The sequence below is a fragment of the Coffea arabica genome, chromosome 5e (genome assembly GCF_036785885.1).
Source record: "Coffea arabica cultivar ET-39 chromosome 5e, Coffea Arabica ET-39 HiFi, whole genome shotgun sequence".
NCBI lineage: Eukaryota > Viridiplantae > Streptophyta > Magnoliopsida > Gentianales > Rubiaceae > Coffea > Coffea arabica.
The window spans coordinates 45,963,802-45,984,921 of record NC_092318.1 but is presented as its reverse complement, the minus strand read 5'-3'; the positions used below and the strand labels follow the sequence as shown (position 1 = coordinate 45,984,921).

At 33.1% G+C, this 21,120-nt stretch overlaps 2 protein-coding genes across 2 annotated transcripts; both read right to left on the bottom strand.

The window, feature by feature from the left end:
- Positions 1-12,462: 12,462 nt before the first annotated feature.
- Positions 12,463-13,853, bottom strand: LOC113687823 (transcription factor MYB30). Its single transcript, XM_027205347.2, has 3 exons — positions 13,700-13,853; positions 13,121-13,250; positions 12,463-13,014 (listed from the first exon to the last, which is right to left on the bottom strand). Exons 1-3 carry the CDS (start codon positions 13,830-13,832, stop codon positions 12,552-12,554), a joined length of 726 nt encoding a protein of 241 aa, XP_027061148.1. The 5' UTR covers positions 13,833-13,853; the 3' UTR covers positions 12,463-12,551.
- A 2,836-nt stretch (positions 13,854-16,689) lies between these two features.
- Positions 16,690-17,821, bottom strand: LOC140007073 (uncharacterized). The gene is made up of 3 exons (XM_072049778.1): positions 17,634-17,821; positions 17,347-17,476; positions 16,690-17,197 (listed from the first exon to the last, which is right to left on the bottom strand). Exons 1-3 carry the CDS (start codon positions 17,764-17,766, stop codon positions 16,690-16,692), a joined length of 771 nt encoding a protein of 256 aa, XP_071905879.1. The 5' UTR covers positions 17,767-17,821.
- Positions 17,822-21,120: the final 3,299 nt, after the last annotated feature.

Here is a 21,120-nt window from a genome sequence, read left to right as displayed (position 1 = left end):
AAATATTCACTTGGCAAGCAGGGCTTTCATTTTATTACTAATCGGTATGATTTTTCTAAGAAACTCTGTACGCTGAGGTCACTTGTCAGCCCAAAACGAGGATGACCGTATAAGAGAATTTTAAGCACTTTGCATCAACAATCCGCTGTAGCACTTGGTAATTCCTGATGGTCTTGGAATCCGGGTTCGAACCCCGGCAGCGGAAATCTCTTAATCTTGGATTTATAAACGAACTGTAAGAAGCGCTAGCTCCATCGCCCGATTTCTTCTTCTGGGCACGTGTTCACTATCTATTTGCTGCTAATGAATTAAAAATCACCCACGAGTCTGCTTACTGAAATTTTTTGTTCTCTCCTTAAGAAACATTGCTAAAAAGATATGATTTTCTCTTAAAGTACATTTTAATTTACATGAAGAGACCTTAAACTACTTTTTGACCAAAAAAAAAAAAAAAACATATGTAAACATTATGTGTATCAGAGGAAAGATCGTTTGCTGGTTATTTGCAGAGGAAAGATCGTCTAAGGCATTATGTGTATCAGACAAAAAATGAACTACATGATCAAAAATAAAGAGAGAAAAGGAAATAAAAATCCACCAACAGCTTTACTTGGGACCAAATGATCAAACTTTATTGGGATCAAATGATTTATCTTACGAGTTATGAATAAAATGACAACTATCCATATTAAAATTTCTCCATATTCATGCATCCAAAAGAACAAGACGATGAGATTCTTGTCAAAATAATATAACTGGTTGGCGGAAGAGGTGGTGGTGGGTTGAGGTGGAAGAAGAAAGGAAGAAGGGAATTCATTTTCAGTGTTTTGGGTATTTTGAAACATGAAATTTAAAAATTTTTAAAATTTTTTTGTGATTATTGTAACTAAAATTGTTAAAAAATTAGTAGGAGGCAAACTCACTTTGCCAAATAGAATCAATGTCATGTGATGCATAATGTTGTTAGAAGTACTGAGCGTTGATTCGTCAAACCAACGCAAAACAAGTATTTAAGTATAGTTTTTTGTAACCTACCAACAAAAATCCGCTGTAGCTCTTGGCAATTCCTAAACATGTTTGGAATCCGGGATCGAACCCCGGCAGCAGAATAATTTTTTTTCATTTCTTGCCTTTTTTTCTACTAACATCAACAAGCACTGGCTCCACAGAGTTTTTTTAAGGTCACATTTTCAATAAAAATCTCCATAAGCGCTTCTACTTGTTGAAGAATTTTCTTATCTCCTTAAAAAAATCGCTAAGAAAGAAGAAACCTAAGTGGAGAAAATATTTTTATTTCTCAATGAGAAATAATCTCTAAGTGGAGAAAATAATCTCATGGAACACCATAAATAAGATATTTTCTAAATTTAGCATTATTTCTAGAAATTCGGCAAATTTCTCCATAATTGTACAGAAAAATGTTAATAGCATTCTCTTATTTATTAATGGCAGTTCTTTTCACTTTTTTACTCAAGCGAAAGTATAAAAATACCTATACTCTTCATTTGAATGGCAATTCCATTGAAATGTGTGATCATAAATTCCGTCAAAATTAGCTGTATTGTTCATTATTTGTCCACATGAATTTTGTCCAACTAGTGTTTCATCTAAAAGTTTGAAATAACATTTTGGTAACTTTATTGAGCCCGTATTTTTTGGTCAAAACTCCGGGGTACTTTTGACTTTTTAGAGAGAGTCCGTAAAATATGTAATCGCAAAAATTGTAATACATGATTTTCTAACAAACTGCGCTGGGGTAGTTCGACTGGTTTCCGCTCCAGGTTTTTACTCTGCCTGGTCTGCCTGGACGCTGTGAAATTAGTTGGGTATAAACCCCAATACCTACAGTGTCAAAAAAAAACAGCTGGGCCTTGAAATCTGTTCATGAGCCCAAACGAGCTTAATTTTAGTATAATTATAAATATTCTGATTCATTTGCCAATAAAAGTCCGCTGTAGCGCTGGCAATTCCGAAATCATGTTGGAATCCGGGCTCGAACCCCGGCAGCGGAAATTCTTTTTCTAGGCTGCTAGCTGCTTTTTTGAGCAGCTAGAAGAATTTCTGACTCCATTGACACGTTTTTCATGTGTATTTGTCACTAATTAAATGAAGAAGCACAAGCGTGTCTTTTTAAGCAGGTAGAAGAATTACTGACGCCATTGAAGCAAAACTTCTACGTTACGCCCAGCGGCAAAGAGTAGGCGAGGAAGGAAGCCGAGAAGTGGAGGAGGGGCTTTTTCTTTCTATTTCACGTTTTTAATGTGTATTTGTCACTAATTAAATGAAGAAGCACAAGCGTGTCTGCATGCTGGAGCATTTATAATTCATGAGTTATTTTTTAGAGAAAAATGTAAGTTTTTGTATCCAAACTTTGCCAGATGAACAGTTTTAATCTCCAAATTTTGGACGAAAACAAATTTGGTACTCAAACTTTCAACTTTTGAACACATTTAGTACACTTGACGGTTTTTTTCTTCTTCAAATTGTTACTTGAAAAAGTCACGTGATAGTCATATATCTAGCAATTATTAATAAAAATTTGCCAAAAAATGTAAAACATCCTTTTGATAAAATTATTAGTTATTAAACTTAGTACTTGTGTCAGAAGGATATTTTACGTGACATTTAATGTCAGAAGAAAATTTTACATTTTTTGACATTTTTTTTATATAATAGTTGCCAGACATATGACTATCACGTAACTTTTTTTAGTAGTAATTTGAAAAAAATTCGTCAAGAGTACTAAATGTGATCAATAGTTAAAAAATTAGGTACTAGATTTGTTTTTGTCCAAAATTTGAGAATTAAAACCGCTTGTGTATCAAAGTTTGGGTAACAAAACTGCATTTTTTTTTCTATTTTTTTTTATCATAAAAGACCTTAAAAATACTTAATTGACAAAATGTTGGACTTTGTTCTTTGTGTCGTCAGCTTGTAAACGTCATGGTGTTGTTAGAAAATGGATTAGGTATAATGGAAATAATTCGTTGTTGTTTATTTTCATAGTATCATTACCCTAACTCATAATGCTTAGGAATATAAAAAGATTCAACCACAAGGTGTTCTTGTCTAATCATTCTAATCTTTGATCGTGTGGGTGAAGGACAGGCCGCAAGTTTTATGACACAATTTGACAGCATAAAACAAAGGGATTAACATTTTCCTACGCAACATGGAATGTAAGAAAATATCAACTTGTACTTGTTTTTGGACTATGGTGACATTCTAAAACGATAATTTGGAAAATTGAGAAGAGATGCCATAGCTTTCAAATTAAAGAGTTAACTGCAAAGAAAATGAACAAGAAAATAAGAAGTAGTGGGGAGGGAAAGAACCATCAATCTTAGGCTATATTCCACTTTGGACTTTTAAACTGTAGATACATTTCCATATTAGTCCTTAAATTTTATTTTTGGGCTCTTTATCCCCCTAAAGTATGAAATTCATCCACTTTAGTCCTTAAATTTCAAATTTGGACATTTTATTCACTAAATTATGCAATCCATCCCACGGAATTGTGAAAACAAATAAAACAGAGGGCAAGTGATACTTAAACTTTAAGATTTAAATTGGGATGATTTTTGCATTTAAAGGGATAAAGTGTCAAAAGAGAAGTTTAAGGACTAAAGTGAAAGTTCTAATCTTTGATGTTAAAGATTAGCCATATTGAATTTTCTCTATATTTAAGTGGGAAATATTGATAGTACTCATCTATTTTAATGGTACTTCTCTTGACTTTTGTGCACGCGTGAAAGTATCAAATTATTCCTACTCTTCGTTTTAATTAGGCCTTCATAAAAAAGGGATTATTATAAATTTAATAAAAGATAGGAGTATTTTTGTCTAATTCACATGACCAAAAGATCAAAGGGAATGTGATTAATAAATAAGGGAGTGCCATTAACATGTTCCTGTTTATGCATTTTATAAGAATAACAAGATGAAATTCTTGTCAGACTTATATATTTCATGTGCAAGAATAAAAGGTAAAATCAATTTTGTTGAAATTGTTATTTTCAATCCAACTTTGATTGCACTGCTGAGAGAAAATCAGTAAAATGCGTATGCTTTTATCCATAACTTTCCAAGAAGCACTGGGCCTTGAGGCCTCATAATTAAGCCCAAACGAGAAAAGTTATATTCTCTTAACATGAAAGATCTGCTACATTCTTCTTCCTATTTGCCTTACATGAAACATCTGCTATAGCTCTCCAAAACCCAATTTAATTGATAAGAATGTGGATTATGTGATCTTTTTTAACATCATAAAATTTTTTTTTCAATTTTTTTTAATCTTTCCAATATATCATATTATAAAAAGTGTCACAGTACTTTTTCAAAACTTTTTTTTTTTCAAATAACCTTCTAACCAAACACATATTCGAGAATAATTCATACTTGAAGGATCACCAACCATTCTACAGAAATTCGTAATGCACAATGTTGTAAGAAGCACTAGGCCTCGATTTTTGAAACCAAAGCAAAACAAGTGTTTAAGTTTAGTTTTTTGTAATCTACCAATAAAATTCCGCTGTAGCACTTGGCAATTCCTAATGATGTTGGAATCCGGGTTCGAACCCCGGCAGCGGAATAATTTTTCTTTCCCTGGCTTTTTATTTATTTATTTACCAATAACAAACGCATTAGCTCCACAGAGTTTTTTTAAGGTCAAGTTTTCAATATCTATTTGTCACCTCCCAAAAAACAAAAAAATCTGCATAAGCGCTTCTACTTTTTGAAGCATTTTCTTATCTCCTTAAAAAAATTGCTAAGAGATAAATTATTCTCAAATAGAATAATTGAATTGATTTATAAGTTACATTTTCAGGGAGGAAAAAAACCTCAAAATATTTTTTTTTTAAAAACAAAAAAGTTGGACGTTCGTCAGCGTGTAAACGTCATGGTGTTGTTAGGGATAGAATAGGCAATGGAAATAATTCTTTGCTGCTCATTTGCGTAGGAACTCCAAGACATCATGCGTGGGATATAGATTATAGACAGGGAATTCACGATGAGAAAAAGAAAGAAAAAGGGAAAAATTTCAACCAAAACGCGTTTGACTAAAAGTCTTGTCTAATTATTCAAGTCTCTGCTCATGTGGGGAAAGAACAGGCCGCAATTTCAATAACATAATTTAACTGCACAGATTAAAGGAATTGAACCCTTTTGACATTTAAATGAAGCAGCTTCCTAGGCAACCATATAATGTTAGAAAATCTCAATTAGACCTTGTTTTTGGACTATATATGGGCGCTTTCTGAGAAGAAGCTAGGAAAAATATGAAGGTTTAACATCAAAGAAAGTAAAAGAGAAACTAATGAGTTTTATGGGTTCCATTATCATTTAGAATTCGCATTACATATGTAATTACAACCTTCTAACTAACATCCCATTAGTTCATATCTACTTACTTTAGAATAGGAAAATCTTTTAATTGTCTGCAGAATGAAAAGGTCTCTCACCCCGGCATGCTTATTTATAAAAAAGTTATTCCAAGAGCAATTGGAATATATTGTGCGCTTGAGAAAAAACTAGGGATAATTTCAGAAACCTCCCCTGAGGTTTCTGACACTTTCACTGACATCCCCTGAGGTTCTCAAAATTTCACTTACCTCCCTTGATAAAAATTGGGCCCCTTTTCTGACGTCATCAGGGCCAAAATTACAGATATATCCCAAGTAGTTGGGGTTAATTACTACCGTTTATGTTTAAGTTACATAATGAATTTTCTTATTCTTTACGTACCTATTCTTGTCATGCAAGATTACACGCCTGACTTCAAATTACGTACTTTGCAAGAAAATGTCTGTGGAGTCATTTGTTACAAGACAAGAAGTTCAATCAAATAAGAACAATTTATGTACACAGGTGGGATTGGGAATTCAAGCTTGTCCTTTTTGGTATTTAGGATAATGTTTTTATATGAACTCAAGGAAGATGGATAGCCTATTTTGCAAGGTTATTAGGTAATTTACCTTTGTGGAATTCTTGATATCAAGCCATTTGATTGCTAATGTGGACAGGTGGCTTAAGCGCGTAATAAGTGCCATGGATTCGAAGTTCGGCTGAAATATCACATATCGAACGAAGTCTTTATTAGAAACCTAATTAGAAACCTATTAGAGTTCAGTGAGCTCTCGTACTAAGCTCCACCGCCAACCCTCCATTTCGAAAAAAAAAGACAAAAGCAAAACAAAAGCAAACACACGAAGCGCAGAATAACGTTGAAACCCGCAAGCGGGATTATGTGTTTTTTCTATTTCAAGGTTAGCTCGCATGCGGGTTAATGTTATATTTGAGCGCGAGAAGATAAAATTGGTAATTAGGCTCTTTGGGCATTATAAGTAAATATTTAAATTAATGGCAGTTTTATTACACCAATATTATTGTATTATCATTATTATGATTATTGTATTATTTCTTATGCAAATATAACATTTAATTATTTAAATTTGATTTTATTTTTACAATTTATAAAATTTTTATCACTTATATAATATTTTTAAAACCCTAATACATCTAAATTTGATTTTATTTTTCAAATTTATAAGATTTTTATTTAAAAAAATGGGATACGGATAAGATATCCGGTTGGTTCGATTTGCATAGGTGCATATGAGAATATCCGAATACTCCTGAAACCCGCAAGCGGGATTCTGTGTTTTTTCTATTTCAAGGTTAGCTCGCATGCGGGTTAATGTTATATTTGAGCGCGAGAAGAAAAAATTGGTAATTAGGCTCTTTGGGCATTATAAGTAAATATTTAAATTAATGGCAGTTTTATTACACCAATATTATTGTATTATCATTATTATGATTATTGTATTATTTCTTATGCAAATATAACATTTAATTATCCAAGCAGTTTGATTTTATTTTTACAATTTATAAAATTTTTATCACTTATATAATATTTTTAAAACCCTAATACATCTAAATTTGAATCTAATTTTCTACAAGTCATACTTATAAATGCGAAATCTAACAAAAAAGTTAAATACAATTTTTGCAGGTCAAATTTAACAAATGCGAGCTATTTGCAAAATTTTAAATATTTGCAACATTTTTTAAAACAAAAATTAGAAGCTTTCTGCAAATAATTCCCTACCTCTCAAAAAATACCAAAATAAAAAAGATAAGAGCTCGCATTTGCTTCCTAGAAATAATTCCCTAGCTCTTAAAAAAGGAAAAAAAAAAATTGAGAAGAGGAATGCGAGCTCAATAACCAGAGCTCGCATTCCACGAATGCGAGCTCTTGTAAGCTCGCATTTGTGAAATTCACAAATGCGAAGACCCCCCTGACGGAAATTAAACCCAAAATCACCCCTTTTGTAGAATTTTTTTAAAATTCATCACAAAGTTGGAAATTTCTCAATAGAAATACAACTTGTCTGGATTCCTTTCACTCTCTGATATCATTACGGTTGCTTTGCGATTACAGCGGCAAAACCTGTTTTTAATGGAGAAAGATGTAGGTGAATTCCATGATTCTCCCCTATGGCTTGAAGAGGCCATGGTTGCAGCTAAAACTTTTTACTCAGAGCTCTAATTGTAGCACAGCAAATGCACTTGTTATCACTCCAAATTAGTAGTAAAGAATGTTAATAGCTTGAAACCTCAGAGGTAGTTAAGTTGCTTTGCTTTATATGCTATTGCTACTGAAACAGCAAACCTTCTGGCCGTTGCAATTTGCAGCTAGCCGTTGCAAAATCTGCCAAATAACTGTTGCATGGCACATCTGGTGCATGCAATTTTTTGTATTGCACTTACCCCCCCTCAACTTTACTAATTAGTCCAAATCATTTATTCTTCTTTGAATCTTCTACTAATACAACTTCTGCAAAGGGTAGCTATGGAATAAAAATACCTTCTCACACATGAAAATAATATTTTAATCTGATTTGGACTGGATTGTTACCACAAAATCAAAAGCAAGGGAGGTAAGTGAAATTTTGAGAACCTCAGGGGATGTCAGTGAAAGTGTCAGAAACCTCAGGGGAGGTTTCTGAAATTATCCCAAAAAACTAAGCAATTGAAAGAAAATGGATCCCTAAATTTTTGAAGTTACTGATTAGAGCTACTCCTTACGTCTCATAAAGATAGGTTTATTTCTTTTTTCACACAGGTTAAGAAATTTAGCTAATGTAGTTGCAACAATTAATTTTTTGTTTTTACTTTCCTCAAATACCCTTATTAATATCAAATCATTCATTCAAAATAGGAGTCACATGTTACTATATCTTAGAAAAACAGTAAATCTAGTTATTAGTGTTGTGTTTAATATTCTAAATAGGATAATTAACTAATGGAGTAGTGCATTTGTTAATCACTACATACATTAAATATGGATATATTAGTAAAATAACAAACTAACTACTCTTTAGAAAAGGAAATAGACCTATAATCGGGGACAGACACAAAAAAACAAGTGAACCTATCTTTATGGGACGGAGGGAGTATTTCATATGTCATACAGTTTTTTTTTTTTTTTTTTATTTGGCTATGCAAAACTCTATAAATTAGTGCTGCATTTGACAATTAATATTACTTATTGTTCATGCTTTTAGGGTTTTAATTACCTAAAAATATATTTTATTGAATTTTGTCTATTGTGTATTCCAATTGCATGTACTTTCTACCCTAGGTTCCTCAAGTGGACTCGATGAGTCAAATTGAGGGTGAGCAGCTCAATGGACAAACCAAAACAGTAGTCCCTACAAATTCGACAAATATGAAATTCATGCATGTTACCACGTCGATAAAAGGCCAATTAGTCAATTACTATCCCAAAACAATGGCCATTAATACAGGCCAATAGTCAATAAATATTAAATTCATTCAGGCTGCTACGTGAAATTCATGCATGTTTACCAGGTCAATAAAGGCCAATTAGTCAATTACTATCCCAAAATATTTCACAATCACGTTGTGATCACACTTCAACCCCATGGAAGTCTAAAGTCCGAGTAAGAGGATAGTCAATTGAGAAGGAAAGGTGATGTTGAAAGTCGTCTTCTATAGATACGACATCCAGGGCCACGCTTTTGATTCTTTCGTGCGACATAAGAGCTAGACTGTGATCAGTACCCCAAGTGAAAAATTAATAAATACGTTGACTCCATGAAGAAGACTTAATGTGAAACCGTGAATAAATTAATCAGCCGAAATTTAAACAGTGCAGGAAAATTTGAGATTTTAGGAGTTTCAAAACGTTCACAACTGACAGGAGATTTCGGACTTTGAACGTGAATTTCAAAGACTGATTTCGAAACGCTATCTGAAAAATCAAAAGCTGTGATCAGACCTAGAATTTGAATACTATTTGCCCCTTTGGTACTTCAATGACTTGTTATTGCTAATTAATTTCACTATTAGGGGCTTTTGACAAAGTGTTTTTTTTTTTTTTTGTTTTGTTTGGGTGCAGACTACAGAGTAGTTTCCTTGTCAAAAACTTTTCTTTTTATTTACTAGCACTGATGACTTAGAAAGTAGTTTTATTAACTTTAATTTGTAATATTCTATCCTAAGACAAGTTGTAGAAGCATCAATTTGCTAGTCATTCAAAAGCAACATTGAAACAAAAAACTTCAATCTTCATTTTAGGGGGCAGTTGTTACAAGACCCTTCAAACTGCTCTTGATGTATATTAGTTTTTTTTTTTTTTTGGTTGGGTTGAAAGCATCAATATGTCCCCATATCACATCCAATTAAGTAATTTTGGCTTTTTGACATACTGGCAAAGGTTCGGCAACTATTTATTTTCATGTGGTTAATTACCAGAAGTTTGGTACATGTATGTTGAAGAAGAATTATCACAGAAATCCTTTTACCCAGATTAATATTCGAATGTTGGATTTCGGATTTTTTCAATTTATTACTTTAGTATAATAATCGTAGTATTATAATTCTAGCACTAAGTAATTAAAGTCGTTCATGTTTCTTGACAAATCAAATATGTTCTTGTGACAAATGCACAATTAGTCTTGGACCCATAAAGTTCTTTTTAATACCAAAATTTCTTGTAAATACTCTATGAATTATATAGAACAACCATTAACATTCCAAATATTTTGAAATACATAGACAAAGTACAATCAGATTTAATATGAATATTAATAAACAGAAATGACCATTATCACTTGACAACATTGAATAAATTTTTTTTTTTTGGAGTAAATGTGAATTTTCATTGATGTATTTGTAAGCATATACAAAAAGTAATCACCTCCATTGCATCAGAAAGAAATCGACTAAAATTATCTATGTTCACTATACTGTTCAAATTTCAAATAAAAAAACTCTATCGAGTATTATCAAAACAATATTAGTGAACGAACTTATTGTAAAGCATCAAGTGCTGTTAAAATTTGCTTACCGTCTATGATGATGAAATTTAAAAAAAAAAAAGAACGTAGGAACTAAAGAATACACATACGAGCAATGCCCAACTTCTTATTGAACTAATCCCAATTTATGAGATAATATCAAGGGCGTCTGATGAAATAGCATCTTTCAAAGAGTTTTTCTTTTTGAATAAATTCCAATGTATGTACTATTGAAAAGAAATAGAAGTCCAAGTATGTAAATTTATTTTAAACCCAATCGAAGCACATATAGGGGCTATGAAAATCCTTCTGACATGTAAAGTCAATAGGAAAAGTAGGAATTTATAGTTTTTTCTTTGAAAAAAAAAGTAGGAACCAGTACTTTAACATTGATGTTCATATAATTTGCACTTCTTTTTCTGAATTCTTTTTTGTCTTTTTTTTTTCTTTTTCGAATTCAATGCTTGATGGAGTGATATACTTACTTGATCAATAATGCATGTCTTAAACTCCATAGATGGTTGTAATTGTACGATCACATATTAAGAACTTTTTTGTTAAAAAAATCTTAATTTTTGCAAAGTACCCATTTGAACTTCATAATTTCGTGAGGCTATAAAACATTTTCAAGTTTGGGGGTGGCAGGTTGGGAAACTTGGATTGCTTCTTGCTACTTGCTAGTCATGTACATTGTTCAAAGTCAATACTAGCCGGGTCATAATGATAGAACAGGACCTGCACGAAACGAAGGGAGGATTCAGACTATAGCTCCAGAATCACTTAGTAACAGTTTTTGAAAGAGAGCGTAAAAAATGGAGAGGCGACATGCTCCTTGTGGTTTGCCCTTGATAAGTGGTGCCCTTTAGCCATGCGACAGGATGTGATTGGTCACCTTCTGCCTTTGGTCATATTTCATTTATACGTTATGTGGACCATTAGGCCATGAAACGAATAACCGGAAACAAATGATCAAGTACAAATTGTGAGAACATGTTTATGGGTAAGTATTTACAAAAAGCTCAACAAGCTCTTGTGTCTGCCGATGAAGATGCTTGCAGTGAACACATACAGGAGGGACATGGTTTACCATGAATACGTGCAAAGAGGAGATTCTTGTTTTAGTAAGATAATGCTACATAATGACACTCTTAGATTTATATTGGTGCTAGTTAGAGTGTAAATTAATCAAATTGCTTGACTTGGACTCGTGAATAGTTTGGTTAAAGATTAGACTCGAACTCTGCGTTAATCGATTTCGAGAAACTTGATAAGGTAATCGAGTTAAGTTAGAGTAGAAAAAATCAAAATTCACATACTCATCGAACCTTATCGAATAGTATATTTATAATAAAGTTTTTAATTATTTTTATAAAATTATGAAAACTCACTAAAAAATCGAGGTTGAAAACTCGATTGAGCTCAATTTGGTCGAATTCTAACTCGAATAAGGTAAATTAAGCTCGAGTTTGAGCTCGAACTCAATTTTAAAGAACTTGATAAACTCAAACTCATTTTTTTTATTCGAGTATCGATTCGACTCAATAGCGGCCCTATCACTCATGAAAACGTAACTATCATACATCTTGCAAAAAGTTTTATGCCAATGAAATGTATATGTGTAGGATAAAAAACAAGAAACCCCTGTAGTAAATCTAATTTATAGAAAAGTTTTTTATGGTTTTAAAACGTACAACACGATACTTCATGTTTTGAATTAGATTGTAAAGGTGACGGAATTCGGCGCGACATAATTAACGGGGATGGACAAAATGACAAAAATGCTCTGATATAATTAAACAAGAGGCAACTCAATAAAATCATTTGTTTCATTCTCTAGAAAGAGAGAGAGAGAGAATTGGGGTTAACGGATTCCATCATTTTTATAATTTAGTTCAAAACATGAAGTATTGTTTTATACGTTTTAAAATCACGGAGGGCTTTTCTGTATATTAGATTTATGATAAAAGACTTTTTTGTTTTTTACCCATATATGTATAATATGTATAATGTAGTCGCAAAATCGATAATCAATCACTTCAAGGCTATAGCGAAAATTACACCATCATTATAAAAAAAAAATTGCAAATAACAATTTTCACAGTTGTTGTCTACATCTTATTTGCAGTACATGACACAATTTTGGAATAAACAAAACAGTTCTCTAACTCTTTACCATACCAAAACTGACAATCTTTGGGCTACAGTGTGATAGTACTATTCTTATAATCAATCCATACCATCATATATGAACATAGGAGGTGAAAGAAAAGTAAATTCTTCCTCCATTGGTGGTAACGCAAGAACATTACTGTTATAGGATGCATCCAATATAAAGGGCTGGGTCCAGAAACTCTCAAAGGATTCAGCAAATGAATATTCCACTGAACTATTGCTGTCAGAAAGGCTGGAATCACAAATTAAAGACGACATTTTAGTATCAGCAACAGGTGCAGCAGCAGCAATGTTAGGCTCCATTTCTCTCTTATCATTGGAATCAGAATCAGAGATCGCAGCAGATAGCTTGATTTGATTTGCATCATGCATATGCCCGGTTTTTTGATCACTGGTTTGCTTGATAATTTTGGTTGATCTAGGATCTTGATTAATGCGTTTCCTCAGACGAGTGTGCCAATAATTTTTTACTTCATTGTCCGATCTTCCAGGTAATTTCCCAGCAATGGCTGACCATCTGTAGCAGGAAAAACATCATTTCAGTTAGTACTTATGACCTAAACATCTTTTGAGCCCTAAAAACATGGCAACAATTACTGTAACTAATAACGGCAAAATCATACCTGTTCCCTAATTGCTCATGTAGTTTGATGATTAGATCCTCCTCTTCAACGGTATAGTTGCCCCTTTTCAGACCAGGTCTCAGGTAATTCATCCATCTCAATCTGCAACTTTTCCCGCACCTGGAAAGCCCTGGCAAAGATCATCATCTTATTAGAGGAGGATACACAAATTCTTGCATTTTAAGCTCCTAAATCACTTAATTCTGACTAAATTATAAGAAAAAAAACTTTAGGGAAAAAGTTAAGAAAAGAAATTGAAATTTTCTTATCTGTGGTCCTACTTCACATAATTTTCACTAAAATTCTAAGACAACAAATTAAGGAAAAATAAAATAAAATTTTCTATTTGATCTCCTCTCTTCCATAGACTAATAATACACAGAAAAAACATTAATGATCATAGATACCAGAAAAATATTGCTACCAGATTTCTTTTGTGTATGCTTTTCAAGTCAACTAAAAAAATTTAGAAGTAGAAAGGGGAGGAAGAGAAGGAAAGATGGTGGTAGTGGCCGGGCGGTTGAGAAGGAGGAGGACTACAAAGAAGTTATAGATCCTTAGTTCTTGAGTAATCCTGACCAGCGAACTTAGGCAGCTGACGCCAATTCCAGTGGCCATATCTTAGAACATAGGCTCTCAACTTGTTGTCTTCGTCTTCACTCCATGCACCTTTCTTCAGCCCCTTTTTGTCAATATATGGGGATCTTACCATGTTGCTGATTCTCTCTTTCTCCCTGGCTCTCTGATCAACCCCTCTTAAAGAAAGTAACAGTCCAAACATAACATATTTATTGTGGTACAAATTCCAGAAATGAAATATTCAGGTCAGAAATCGTGTTTGTTGTCCAGATGGGGTAGTCCGTAGTCAACTACAAGATTCCTTCAGTTAGTAGGTTCTTTATCATTCTAATACCACATACGATAAGACATACGTGCTTGTTTGTAATAGGTTCTCCTTTTGTTAAGTAGATTATGATGAAGCTAATTATTCAAAATCTATTGTAGTCGATTATAAAAATTATTTTAACAATAACAGTTCTTCATGCACGCTATATGTGTAAAAAATTGAAAATTAATTTTGGATAGTGATTATATGCCATGCATTCAGACTTGCAGGGTAAAAAGTTTATTACATTGTGTAGGAAAAGTAGACAAATTTTTGTTTAGAATTGCTTTTTCTAAAAGGTATATTTGGTATGTTTTGAAAAGGTAAAAGCTGTATTCAAAAGCATTTTGCTGGTTGTTCTCACAATAATTTCTTTCAGCTTAAAATAAATAAAAGAAAGAGCCAAAGTCAGTCAAGCCAATGGCAAAACATATTCTAGCTTGAAGAAAAGGCATTTTCTAGATTAAAGTCTAGATGTGAACAAACCCTAAGCGGACTTAAAATCTACCTTAAAGTCCTGGTGATTTGCTTCTAATAGTTTGAAGTCTAAATTGTCGTATTCTTCACTCTTACTTAGATACTATTACATTCCATTTGGAGGAATTAAGACTGCAAATCAAGTATAATTCGTTAGGAAAAAACGATGAATTGAGAATTAATGGGAAGAATTGAACTTTTGAGCCATTGGCTGTGGAGTAGAAATGTGACCTAGAAGACTTGGTATGACACTATTTAATTGGATTCCCATTGGAAATTATTTTGAGTCAGCTGACTCTGACAGCATAATGGATAATGAAATTTTAATATCTATTTGAAATTGGTGTAAGTTCATCAACTGATTGAAACAAGTGTAAAACTGGAATTGGTGAATCAACGCAAGTTTTCTAGTCCACTTCATGATTTCTCCCTCTTTTAATTTCTCAAAGATGACAAGCATCAGAAGACGTTAACTTTAAAAAGTATTTTACTTTTGTTTTTAACATTTATCATTTTTGCTCTTTTTTGCCCTTGTCACTGTCCAAACAAATGAACTTGAGATCCGGATTCTCTCCGGTTAAATTTTGATCCGCTGTTAAAATCTGTTTACATGTTTCCTGGTGGAGTCTTGATGAATAATTAGAAATCACAATTAAAGATTCAAGAAACATGATGATTAATATCAATGGCTATGCTGGTGATTAAACTATGAGAAAGGTACATAATACTTCACTGCCGCTAAGTATTTCATTTCAAAGAAAAGTTTTTCTACATATTTGAATTGAAAGAATCCTATATGAAAACTTACATCACAAGTCACAACAAAGATCTACTTCACTTGGAAGAAACTTCCTTTTTCGTCTTATAGCCAGATGGCTCCTCTAAAGATAAGCGAGTAAATTTCAACCTGCATGCGTCCGAGACATCCTAAAGATCATTCTATCTACCTGGTCTACAGAGACCAACTGCTTAACAAAAACACTTTGATCTTGATGTAGCATCAACTTCAAACATTACATTTTGCTTGTGGATATTGTCATTTCCAAGATATTGGTTATGGTTGTAACAGATTGAATTAATGAACCACGTTAGCGACGAAGAGAGCAAAGGAAAATTGAAGTGAAAATTTGTTATACCACAAACCGGATGCCAAGTTTTTCCTTTTTTTTTTTGGCCACTTCTTGTGACCTATAGAGTTTAAATCTGTCCCAAATTAAATGCACATCTTGTAAACATTTTAGATTCAAAACCTATCACTTAAAAAAAAAAAGTGCACATCCTGTGCTTTTTTAAGTAACGGTTCTAAGAAAGCGAAATGATTCTATTGAAATAGCTTAATTTTACAAATTTGACAGAACTTTTCTTGTGCAAAATCAGTTAAACTTTTGTTTATAGAACTGTTTTCTCGCACCATGTATAAATGATAAACGCTTTCCTCTTTACCAGTTACTTTTAAGAATTTATTTTATTTGACAACAGACATAGGACAAGATCGAAGCATGTACAAGAGAAGAAGATAGTATTACAACTTAACCTAGTAAAATGTGGTTAAGTTTTATTTCTTTCTCTCATATGTACTGAGCAATAAAAACCTGCAAGTGCCACGCCACCATCATTACAGGAGAAACCAGGAAGTCTAGGAGGACTTTTGACTTGATCAAGTATTGAAATTGCATACTGTAAGTCGATTTTCAACTGCCTCAAAAAATTGAAAGGGCACTTAAGTACCCACACCGCCACACCCATCTTCAAGAAACACCTCTAATGCTGTCAAAAACAATCGCTAAGGTGCAAAATAGTTAGGAAAAAATTCTGTTGTTCTACAAATGCATACATATATATACTCAAACACTAAGGCCAGGTCGTGATTTTTTGCGACTAGATCAAAGAAGGTCATAAAAGAGGGGAATGGAGGTGGGGAGTCTTTAATATGTTTGTACAAGTTAAATTGTCATCATGGTTTCTCCCCATTGATTGATTAATGTGGCACAACAGAAGTCCAAGGCAGTAGATTGCTGGGAATAATAGTTTAAATGGCAAATCACAAATAAGTGATATCTCAGGGGGGTTTTTACAATTTAGCCGAAGATAAGTACCTAATCTTTATAATAATGAACAGTAGAGCTATTTTTCTTCAATGCCGTTGATTTTAAGGCCATTTTGATGGATCTAGAGCATTGTTAAACATTGGTAACCACTTAGACAATTAATCATCTCCCTTTCTATTGTTGAATTCGTGGAAACAATCAATGCCATCATCAAGAAATGAGGAGAAAGGGTACATGAATTCCTCCTCCGTAGATGGTAACCAGGGGTTGACACTAATATAATTGCTAAATGATGTATCCAACGCAAAGGGTTCAGTCCAAAAACTCTCAAAGGGTTCAGTCAATGATTCCACTGAACTGTTGCTATCATCTGCAACCCAGTCTACACGATCAAAAATTGTGGAATCACAGCTTAAGGAAGATATATCCGTATAAGCATCGAGAGAATCAGCAGCAGAAGCGTTTGGATCCATTTCTCTCTTTTGATCACTACTGGAACCAGATGTAGACATTGCAGAAGATTGCTCATTTTGATCTGCATCATCCCTATTCTGGGATCTTTCCCTAAGTTGAGTTTGTTTGTTGCGCTTTTTGAGATGCGTGTGCCAATGATTTTTTATATCATTATCCGTTCTTCCTGGTAATTTTGCTGCAATGGCTGACCATCTGTTGTAGGGAAAATACCACTGAGTTAGTACTAAATTCTATTACCTGAACATCATTTCAGTCTCAACAGCCATACATTGGATGTTGAGGCGAATTTTAGCCCTAAAATCATGGCAAGAATTACTAGAAAAACGACTTTAACTTCATACCTATTCCCATATTGTTCATGTAATTTGATTATTAGATCCTCCTCTTCGATGGTATACTTGCCTCTTCTAACACCAGGCTTCAGGTAATTCATCCATCTCAGTCTGCAACTTTTGCCACATCTAGATAGACCTGAAAGACACCTTAAATTCGTAAGAGAAGCATATAATCAAGAATCAGACCAAAAAAATTTGCAAACACGAACAGTAGCTAGCTATAATCTGTTGACTTTGTTAGACTGATGAAATGCATATCAATTTTGAGGAACAAAATATCCTGAGCTGCTTACCGGCAAATTTAGGCAGCTGCCGCCAGTTCCAATGGCCATATCTTAGAACATAGGCTCTTAGCTTATTGTCTTCTTCTTCACTCCATGCCCCTTTCTTCACTCCATTTTTGTCAACTGATGGGGCTCTCACCATTTTTTGCTTCTCTATTGCCTACTATCTTTCTCAGCCACTCTCAGAAACTATTGATCTTCTCTTCAGGAGAGAAGTGAAGTCAACTTGTGCAAATGTCACTATATATACAAGCACAAACGCGCAGAGACTTGGAAATACAAACGTGTTCAAAAGTGTAACTTATCGTTGAAAAGTACAAAACGTGTCTTGTCTTTTCTACATCGGTTAGACCTTACAAGTTTAGCATCCAGTAGGTCGTAGGCAGGTTCCTAACATTTCTAATGGTACATGCAGTGAAACATGTGGCTAATAAGTCGCCTTCAACTTTAGCTTAGATTTTCAAAATTTGTCATGTGTAGTTTAAACCTTTGAGTTTTTTCCCCCCTCCAATTCTTGCTCGATTATGTTAAAGGTATGGATACATTTGTTAATTAAGATAAACTCTATTGTAGTTACGATTCTATTAATGGATTTTAAATTTATATCCCTCTTGAAGTTGTATGTTAGCTCATATGGTATTTTGTAAAATCTTTTCATTTTGCAAAAAGAAAAAGGAGAGAGAAATGTTAATGTCACTTGACTTTCTTATATTGGCACTTTCACTATCTATTGATCGTATAATCTAAAAAATGGAAATTATATCATAAAAAAGATAGTAGTAGGAATACCATTATCAATTTCCCGTGACTTAATGGTTACTTTTAGTTGGATTTTGTTTCCTCTTGGAGTGTGAATTAGGATTGAATTTTTTAACCTCTTACAGCACTATACTTGGAATAAAATCTAAGTAGCAAGCTTTGATGCCATGGTCTGCTTCGAGTACCATTGGTGCTCGATATATGAATAACCTATATATAGTTTGTTAGGGCTAATTTCATTTTGTACCTCCAAACTTGTATCATTTTTTCACTTTGCACCCTAAACTCTCAATTTTGAACACCTTTTAGCCTAAATTCTCAAGTTTATCTCTTTAACTCTAATCAATAATAATGCTAGCAAAATTAATGGAATAGAGAATCATATAAATCAATGATAATTTACTGAAAGTGGTCAAAAGGAGCAAAGAAATCACAAGTAGAATAAAATATATATCGTCATTAATTTGCATGATCTTGTATCTCATTAATTTTGCTAATAATATTAATTATTAAATAGAACACACTTTTGTCTAATTTTCTCTAGTTGTGATTCTTTTTTCCCCTTGACCACATCCAACACATTAGTATTGATTTGTATGATCCTCTATTTTGTTAATTTAGCTAACATTGATATTAATTAAATTTAACTATGACAAACTTAAGAATTTAGAGTGTAAAACATTTAAAATCGAGAATTTAAGCTGTAAAGTATCCAAAATTGAAACTTAAGGTATAAAATAAGAAAGTGGTACAAGGTTGAGGGTGCGAGTGGAGTTAGTCCTATTTTGTTATGAGCTCGAGTCTAGGATGATTTGGCACCATATGTGATAACGCAATTGAAGATTCAAAACCTAGTAAAATTGACAAAGGCACAACTTAAATCTTTCCTTGTTCTTTTTTGTTGTATGTACCTACATTCGCCAAAGATGAGTGGTTGTCTACATATAACACATTTGTTGAACAAAGAGCCCCCAGTGCAATGCTCTGTATACTTTGTCAGAACTCAGAATCATTTTTAATTAGCCAAATAAATGGTGTGATTCAACTTCTCTAATTCACCGCGTGTACTATAAGCATCCAACTAAACATATTAGACATTATAATCACACGTTCAATACGCGTAAAGCAAGAAATAATTTATACAGAAAAAGGGAAACAAGCACATGATGTTTTTCTCTCCTATGTATTTATTCTAGTGTGTAGCCTGATTTCATAGAGCAAGGACCCTTCCTCATGATGAGACAAAATTAAAATAGTTACAGGTACAGACAATTATGCAATGTCATACTCTATAATTATGGATTATTATTTTTTTTAACACTATCACTTTTGAATGCTTGCGCAATTTGTATGGCGTCATACAATTTAATTTGTTGCAATCCGGACAAGGAAATTGTTTCTTGAGAGTGCTTCCAGTATACATCGTTATCATATTGTATTTTTTTTTTCATATTTGTTTGAGATTTTGAGTGGATTCATCCCCCCTTTTGGTATGTACATGAGTGGAACCATCGTGATTCACGAATATAAAGACTGCAAGAAACATAATGATGAATGGATCAAAGTCTTTGCCGGAAATAAAATAACAAGATGAAGTAATTAAGCCGTTCACATGATCACATAAGGGGTTGCTTTCTTTAAGAGGGATGAAGGAAATTGTTGATGCTGCCCTCTGATTACGTTTTCAGTATATTTTTATCCAACAGTTCAAGAATTTTGTGTGAATTTGTACCTCAAAAAGACACAGAACACTTCTAAATTCTGAGAGTTAAAATTTCTCCTTAAATGTTCTGCAAAAAGAAAACACAATCACGAGATTGCTGATATCTTGACTTGTAATTTGATAATAAAGTGTGTTAGAGATCATCAAACTATTCTAAAATCACACTTAACCCATTAAACTATTTTTCGTTTTCTGCATGGTGAAATTGGATTATAATGAAAACCCAATGAAATTGCCCTATTCGTAGATTAAATGAGATGCCTGTCGACCCCAAGGGCACCAACAAAATCCACTGATCATATCATCACTGGCTAACGCCTCCAACTTTTGCTCCACCTTTCAACAACACAAAAACATCCAATTGAGGGTTGCTTGTGAATCAACTGATAAGAGTGTCGCAACTAATAATATTTCAGAGAGAAATACCATTCACTTAACTTGATGGCCTAAAGTGATTAGCAATGATGCAATATCATAATCACATAATTGTCCTTTCTTAAAGTAATTAAAGAGTATAAGTGCCCAGAATTTTATATTCAATGAGCTGCTCATTTTTGACTATGGTTTGGCTAACTGGCTTTATCCATTTTCAGCAGAAATATTAACTTTTGCTTGGAAAAAAAAATCCTAAACCAAATCTAATGATCTATTGACATTATTTAAGAAGTATCGTAGGAAGGTATATTCTTGATATAAAATAAGATGAAATAAGGAAAAGAACATTGACGTGTTGTTTGTGTTGTCAGCTGGCAAACGTCATCGGTGAGGTTTACATTGGATAAGGAAATAAAAAAATGGAAATGACTTTGCACTATTTTTTTGACGGCTTTCTACAAAAATAATCAAGTTTTTGTTAGAAGCTCCAAAGATAGTCTCTTTTAAAGGCTTTCCTAACTTAGGGATTTTGTGACTTTGAGTAGCGAATTCCTGCTAGATTTTGCACAAGCACGTTCACTGTCCTTTAAGTTCTAGGTATTCATATTTTTTCCTCTTAAAATTTTAAAAATTAAAAAA

Excerpts from the sequence above, each read along its gene's own strand:
- LOC113687823 (XM_027205347.2), bottom strand. The coding sequence starts at position 13,832 with ATGGTAAGATCCCCATATATTGACAAAAAGGGGCTGAAGAAAGGTGCA. Across the intron at positions 13,251-13,699 it reads TCAGCTGCCTAAGTTCGCTG|GGCTTTCCAGGTGCGGGAAA; the intron begins GTCAGGATTACT and ends GATCTTTGCCAG. Across the intron at positions 13,015-13,120 it reads CATGAGCAATTAGGGAACAG|ATGGTCAGCCATTGCTGGGA; the intron begins GTATGATTTTGC and ends TTCCTGCTACAG.
- LOC140007073 (XM_072049778.1), bottom strand. The coding sequence starts at position 17,766 with ATGGTGAGAGCCCCATCAGTTGACAAAAATGGAGTGAAGAAAGGGGCA. Across the intron at positions 17,477-17,633 it reads GCAGCTGCCTAAATTTGCCG|GTCTATCTAGATGTGGCAAA; the intron begins GTAAGCAGCTCA and ends GGTGTCTTTCAG. Across the intron at positions 17,198-17,346 it reads CATGAACAATATGGGAATAG|ATGGTCAGCCATTGCAGCAA; the intron begins GTATGAAGTTAA and ends TCCCTACAACAG.